Raw genomic sequence first — 8,025 nt, forward strand, 5'->3', positions numbered from 1 at the left:
TTGCTAGTGTGCTCAGAACGGAACTGATCGAAGGGGATCAAAAATGCGATCGGTATATGATCGCAGACTCTATTCAACTATTAAGGGCGATATTATCGTCGCTCTTATCTTTGCGTTTTTAAGAAATTGAATCTAATTTAAACACTGAATGTGATCTAAACCTAACATAGACCGGCCACCGAAATGAATATTTCATAAGTATGTAAATGATTTGAATTACAATTCAATTTAAATCTGATAACTTATTTTCTAAGTTTGTTTCTTCTTTATTATTATCGCCTTCCAACGCCGACGGTAGTAGACACAGCTTCGAAGTGGGCCGTTTAAAAATACCAGCTTCAGTACGTACGGTCGCAACACGCACTACACCATCTTGTCCTGGATGCAATTCCATTATGCGGGCTAACGGCCAGCGAATTGGAGGAAGCTGATGATCTTGGAGAATAACCACTTGATCGACCTTCAGATCGACTTTACGTGGGTTGACGGTAGCTTGACGTTGTAACTCCTTGAGATACTCGGATGTCCAGCGGTACCAGAAATGCTGTAGTTTTTGTTGAAGAAACTGATATCTGCTCAAATGATTGGTAGGAACCTCCCGAAGGTCCGGATCCGGAAGCGCCAGTAGTGATGAGCCCACCAAGAAGTGCCCTGGGGTAAGAGCTCGCAGGTCGTTAGGGTCGTCTGATAACGCCGTCAAAGGGCGCGAGTTCATGCACCCCTCAATTTGCACCAACACCGTTTCAAGGTCCTCCTGAAGTAATGTACTTGCTCCAACTTGACGAAGCAGGTGCCTTTTTGCCACCTTTACAGCGGCCTCCCAAAGCCCCCCAAAGTTTGGAGCTCGAGGAGGAATCATGTGCCATTGAATTCCCATCGTTGCGAGATTGGTAGCGATACTGTTCTGTTTGGATGGTTTGAGCATTTGGTAGAGAGCATGAAGTTCGTGTTTGGCACCAGCAAAATTCGTGGCATTATCCGAATAAATATGTTCTGGGGTGCCACGACGTGCCATAAATCGCCGCAGAGCAGAGAGAAAAGCTACTGTAGTCAAGTCCCCAACTAACTCAATATGTACTGCTTTGGTGCAGAAGCATACGAAGATCGCAACATAAGCTTTAATTGCGGTACCTTTGCGAATTCTGGATTTAATATAGACCGGTCCGCAATAGTCTACACCAACTGATGCGAACGGCCGACTTGGAGTGATGCGAGGCGATGGAATTTGCCCAACAGGCTGTTTAATCGGGCGAGGATCGGCACGGGTACAGCGGTAACAATTCCAAATTGTGCTGCGTACGGCCCTTCTACCACAGGTTGGCCAAAAGTCGTTTCGAACTGCAGCGAGTGTGTGAGAAATTCCTCCGTGTAATAGTTTACGATGGTATGATACAAGCAGCAGTCGGGTGAAATGATGAGTGCCAGGTAAGAGAATAGGGTGTTTGGTTTCATAAGGTTGATTCGACAGTCTCAGTCGACCACCGACACGAATAATTCCAGACGAGTCCACGAACGGATTCAACAGCTTCAATGTGGACTGATTGGCAACCGATTGTCCTCTGCGGAGAACTCGTAGCTCGTTCGGGTAGCACTCAGCTTGCACCAATTTTACCAGTGTGGTTTGTGAATGTTTCACTTCTTCTAGCGATAGAACAATGGTGCTTTCTCTCGTTCCCTTACGAGAGTTTTTAATAAATCGAAGGCAATAAGCAATCGATCGTACCATACGGTGATATAAAGAAAATCGAGTTATTAAAGGGTTAGGTGGTGGTGGTATTCGGATCGCCAAACTAGTCACCTTACGCTCAAGTATTTCGTCAGACGGGGCGGCTAAAGGGATTTGAAATTCCGGCCAATAAGTTTTATCTTTTTGCAACCACTCTGGTCCATGTCTCCAGAGCTCGCTTTTTATGATTTGTTGGACTGTCATACCCCGGGAAACTAGATCAGCTGGATTTTCCGCTCCCGGTACATGCCGCCATTTAGAGCCATGGGTTAGAATTTGGATTTCAGCCACGCGATTTGACACAAATGTTTTCCAGGTAGGCGATGGGGAACGCAGCCAAAATAATACTACGGTAGAATCTGACCAGCACCAAATAGACTCCACTCGGATTTCCAAAGCGGTACCAACCTTTGCCACTAGCTGAGCAGCTAGCTTAGCGGCGCACAATTCCAACCGCGGAATACTGCGTTTTTTCAACGGCGCCACCCTTGATTTGGAAGTTAATAGTTCCACCTTGATTCTTCCGTAGCCCATATCCGAACGCACATACACACATGCCCCATAAGCCACGTCAGAGGCGTCCGCTAAGCAGTGTAATTGCACATCTCCTGTCTCAAATGCATACCGTTCAATACGAAATTCTGCAAGCTGTGGTAAATCAGAAATAAAGGATATCCATATGGTTTGAATTTCAGCGGGTACTTCTTCATCCCAATCCAACGATAACGTCCACAGTTGTTGCATTACTATTTTGGCCCGGACGATGATAGGTGCGATTAAACCAAGTGGATCGTAAAGCCGCGCGATTATTGATAGGATATGACGTTTCGTTATTGGTGCATCTTTCATATTAACGTTGACTTCGAAACGAAATTGGTCAGTCGAAGGCTCCCAGCTAATTCCCAAAGTTTTGATCGTCTGCTCTGGATCGAACGTTCGATCGGATTGAGTGGCCAAGTCTTCCTCTGGTATATCGTTTAGGACCTCGTGGGAATTGGAACAAAACTTTCGTAAACGAAAACCTCCTCGCATGAGTAACTCAGACATCTCTCGTCGCAGTTTAATCGCCGACTCAACACTATCCTCTCCTCGGATGAAATCGTCCATATAAAAATCTCGCTTAAGAGCTTTGGCAGCGAGAGGGAACAAGTGGCCTTCGTCTTCAGCCAGTTGACACAACGATCGTGTCGCCAAGAAGGATGAGGGTGCCAATCCATACGTCACAGTGGTGAGGACATATTCAGTAACGGGGTGATTTTTGTTGAAACGAAACAGTACACATTGGAGAAACTGATCATCAGGGTGTATTTTTATCATGCGGTACATCTTTTCTATGTCCGCCAAAAGAACTATTCGGTACCGTCGGAAGCGCAAAATAATGGTATACAACTCGTCTTGGATTACAGGACCAACTAAAAGTGCATCGTTCAGGGAATATCCGGTACTGGTTTTTGCCGACGCGTCGAACACGCCGCGCACCTTGGTAGTCGTGCTCGATTCCTTCACGACCGGGTGGTGAGGGAGGTAACAGGTAATCAAAGATTTCTTTTCATCCTGAGATATTTCACGCATATGCCCGAGGTTAATGAACTCTGACATGAACGTATGATATCTTTCCTTAAGCTGCTCGTTCCGATCCAGTTTTCGTTCGAGGCTTTCCAATCTCCTTAATGCATTAGAGTAGGAATCACCAATTTTACTAAAAATGTCCTCCCTTTTTGGATATTTCACTATATACCGCCCGGAATTGTCCCTAGAAACCGTGTCACGAAAAAAGTCCTCACACATTTGTTCTGTCGGGGAAAGTACCTTTGTGTGCAATTCTTCTATTCGCCAAAATTTCTCTATGTTCCTATCGAGTGACTCTAGGGTAGAAATGTTACATATCGGAGTGTGATGGGTTGTTTCATGTGACGATATTCCGGTAACGAGCCATCCAAACTCGCTTTCAATCAGCATAGGGTATGATTTTCCTAAATCAATCCGGCCACCCTTCAGGAAGGTACAGAAGTGTTCAGCACCAATAATCAAATCAATTTTTTGGGAAACGTTAAAGTTGGGATCTGCCAGGTCAATACCCTCGGGTATAGTCCAACTGTCCCTTTTGACAGTGACCGCAGGTAGCATGGTTGTAATCTTGGGGAGAATCAGACAATCTATTTGGACTGCAAACTTTCCAATTCGCGATCGTACTTCAGTGGAAACCAAACCAGTAGCTCGAACTTTTGATTCGCCGACGCCAAAGATTGGTTGATTCAGACGTCGTTGAGGTAAGTTTAATCGTTGCGAGAGTCGTTCGCTCATCAAACAGCATTGGGATGCAGAATCTAAAATCGCTCGGGCTAGATGTTCTCTCCCATATCTATCCAACACGATGAGTACCACCGTCGATAGGAACACGTTAATACTGCGGGGGTCAGATACTGAGTTGGTGGAAACGATTTTATCAGTTGCAGCTGGAACCGTCCCGATCTCACATCGAGCAACGTTGGAACTTGGGCAGTGTTGAGGAAGCTGGCCATGGGTAGCGCCATGATTGGGATTTTCGATGACAGTCGCTGTTGTCTCGAAACCAGGGTGTAACAAAGTGTGATGACGCCTTTGGCATATTTGACAGGCATATTTGGAAGCACATTTTCGAACGAAATGATCCCTACGGAAACAATTACTACAAATCTTCTTTGTGTTAACCAATTGGAGTTTATCCTTTAACGACATTTTCTCGAAAACGGGACATTTAACTAGGAAGTGTCGTTGTTCGCATGCATGGCAGGCGGGTAAGCAGTTTTCCGTTGCGGCGAAGCTTCCAATTCGGGAAGAAGGTTGACCTTGGGATGACCTTTGGTGCTTTACGGGAAAATGGTGTTTATTTTGAGTGGATGGCACAGAATAATCAGCATTTATGGATAGTGATTCCATGGTGCGGATTTTCTTGGTAAGAAATTCGATGAGATTTGTGTACGTTGGATCACCATCAGCAGAAATAAACTCTTCCCAGTCTTTCAGTGTTTGCTCATCGACTCTTGTACAAAGCAATTGAACCAACAGGCTGCTCCAGTGCGCTGTAGGTTCATTCAATTGTTCCAAAATTTTTACATGTCGCTGGAATTCTTCTACCACGACACGCAGGGATGAAATAGATTTTCCGATTGGCTTGGGTTGGGACGTTATGGCTTGCAAGTGCTTCTTTTTCAGTAAGTATTTGTTTGAATACCGGTTCAAAAGGGACTCCCAGGCAACCGCGTAATTGTTTGCGGTGATCGTAAGCGACTCTATCAGTTTAAGTGCATCTCCCTTTAAAGCTGAGCGTAAGTATTGGAATTTTTGGATACACGGGATCTCCGAAGCGGAATGGATTAACGAATTGAATGAGTCATGGAATGTTAACCAATCGTTCAAGTCCCCATCGAACTGAGGTAAAGAAATCGTCGGAAGTTTTGCACCACTAAACTGCGAAACTATAGGTACTGTCGATACCGGCTGAATTGGAACTGGTGCAGCGGGAGGGACTAGCGACATCAAACCACCTTTAACTCGAAAATATTGCTCTTCTACCTTTGCTCTGGTTGCCGTATTTAAATGAATAAATTCATCAGTATCATCAAATGTCTCATACTCAGCTTGAATCGACTCGAAAGTCTCCATCAGTGTATCCAGTCTGCTCATTCGTATCGCTACCTCTTGGGAATCTCGGTCAGGATCGTAATTTTGCAGGAATTCGTCGATGCGCCTTATTGAATCGATGATGTTCCGTCTTTTCAGCTCCTTTTGTTTCATCTTTTTCTCCGACATCGTGATGAATGGAAAGTTTTCACGATTTAGCTGTGCCTGAATATAATCAGGCCTTGTATTATATATAAATCTGCAGCTCGTGAAACTCGGAAGTAATTTCGCCACTGGTAGTGGCCAAGGATGCAAACCGCTGGCGGCAAAGTTTAATAATGTACACTTTCGGGATAAATATCGTTTGTCTGGTTTTTCCGGTGGGTTTAATCCTCGGGATGGGTAGAATTATGACAATTAGTAACCAGAACACTGGAGGAATCGGGAGAATTACCAAATCCGACGGCAACAGCCACGTGCAGCGCACTAGCGGGAACAATATACCAGGTCTGAAATCGATCCAAAAAATGACCCAGGTAGCACCGTACAACGCGGATATAAGGAAATGGACAGATACTCACCTGTACCTGTCCAAAAACAGGCCTTGTAATAATTCTACGGTGAATTTACGGAAAACTGGTTGATGAGGTTAGGGATTGGGAACTCGTCTAAGTCTATTATTGCCAATACCCGTGATCCTGGTCACGGCACCATGATTTATCCAGGAAAAGATCACGGGCGTAAGTTTCGGGAATACAACTTAAACGCAGGAACTTGCCAAAAAATCAACCAATTTTAATAAATGATAAACTTAGCTTTAATTTCACTGTGTGATTTATTATAAACTTTAGTGTGACCGATTGCTAGTGTGCTCAGAACGGAACTGATCGAAGGGGATCAAAAATGCGATCGGTATATGATCGCAGACTCTATTCAACTATTAAGGGCGATATTATCGTCGCTCTTATCTTTGCGTTTTTAAGAAATTGAATCTAATTTAAACAGAGCCATTGGTTACAAATAACATTAAAGCCAGAGCTCGTTCATCGCAAATATGACGTGTCATTCGAATGTTCTTCACTTTTGACATGAATGGCAACAGGCACGTAAGTTAGCGGCATCGATTCACTGTCTTTTGCTCCAGGAATGTTTTACTAGTTTACTTTCACAGCACAGCTTACAGCACATTTGCTTGATTAGTTCTAGTGTTATGAGGAAATGTGTATTTCATTTGTATGGGAGCCCCCCCTCTTAGAAAGGGAAGAGGTCTCAGTACACCGTAGAAAAAAATCCTGCCTTCTGAAACCCCCACATGCCAAATTTGATTCCATTTGCTTGATTAGCGCTCGAATTTTGAGGAAATTTGTGTTTCAATTGTATAGGAACCCCCCCCCCCCCCCTCTTACACCCTCCTCAAAATTGCTCGCTTACCACCCTATAAAATTGCTGGTCATTTTATCTATCCAACGACATATAAATTGTTCAGTTTCGTTTAGTAGTTCAGTAGATATTAGCATTTGAAATCTTTCATTCAAATGTTACACTTCTAATTTCATTTTCACAAAGTGAACCAGAACCAGAACCAGGTAACCAGAATTTTTGGAATAAATAGACTTATAAAAGGAGATATTCTTGCACCAATGCTTAGAAATCTCATTTTCAATTTGATGCAATTGATGCAATATACTGCTCATTCTTCGCTGTTTCTAGTACAGATGAAATGAACTCAGCATAGCCAACCTGAAACCAACAATTCGAGCGAATCACTTGTGTTCATGTTCGTGTTGTCCTCTACATTCATTCATTCTCGACAATATCGAAGAAAAAGTGAATCATTCATTCATTTTGAACTGTCGACTACGGACAACGGCAAACGTAATTAGAAATAACGTAAACATTGGTCCGAAGTTTTAAGTAATTTTCTTCAGCCAGCTTAAACTTTGAGATCTAAAACACCAGTCAGAGTTATAAAATTAACTGACAGGTTAGTCGAGCAATCATTCAGCACTGCAATTCACCTGAATTGAATTGCGCGAATTCTGAATGAATTGTTCTGAAGGATAGAACACTGAGAACGACAAACACTGTCAGCAGTTCAGTAGTTATGTCTATGGACTGAGAGATAAAAGAATACTACCAGGGGTAAAACTGTATGCGCTCAATGCTTTTATATATTTGTCTTAATGCAGGGCTGTTAGTAGGCTGTTAGAGCATGCTTTGTACATGCTAGGTACGGTCCCGTTTTTTTGGAGACGGCTAATTAGACAGTTTAAACGACTGGTGTGCGCCGAATTCTGTCAAACTGTCGAATTACCGGTTTGAATTTCTCTTTCCGATTGACCTGAGCACTGTAAATAGACTGTGATATCATGTCTTGAACAGCTGGTAAACGGCTTGGTAATGCGTACCATCGGTGCCTTGTGCACTGGGCCTAAAATAGACCATACAGTGGTTCACAGCCTCTTACCTAGCAACTCCTACCCCCACCTCCTCGTGGTACCAGCCCCGGTGGAAACCAAGGTCGTATGCTGACAGGGGAGGAAGGCTCCTTCGAGCTACGTTGGCCCTCCGGCGATACTGTGGGGTTGGTTGCGGGCTTTGCAAGCCTGAACCACTAAAAAACCAAAGCAATGGACTCCGTAAGTAATAATAATAACTCTAATCGGAACAATCGGCAAAGACCCAGGCGACGAAAA

The 8,025-nt window shown here is 43.9% G+C and overlaps 1 protein-coding gene across 1 annotated transcript; it reads right to left on the bottom strand.

Annotated features, from left to right (window-relative positions):
* Positions 1-223: 223 nt before the first annotated feature.
* On the bottom strand, positions 224-5,518 carry LOC128746023 (uncharacterized). The gene has a single exon (XM_053843076.1). It carries the CDS (start codon positions 5,516-5,518, stop codon positions 224-226), a length of 5,295 nt encoding a protein of 1,764 aa, XP_053699051.1.
* Positions 5,519-8,025: the final 2,507 nt, after the last annotated feature.

Source organism: Sabethes cyaneus, chromosome 1 (assembly GCF_943734655.1).
Source record: "Sabethes cyaneus chromosome 1, idSabCyanKW18_F2, whole genome shotgun sequence".
Lineage (NCBI taxonomy): Eukaryota > Metazoa > Arthropoda > Insecta > Diptera > Culicidae > Sabethes > Sabethes cyaneus.

Excerpts from the sequence above, each read along its gene's own strand:
- LOC128746023 (XM_053843076.1), bottom strand. The coding sequence starts at position 5,518 with ATGTCGGAGAAAAAGATGAAACAAAAGGAGCTGAAAAGACGGAACATC.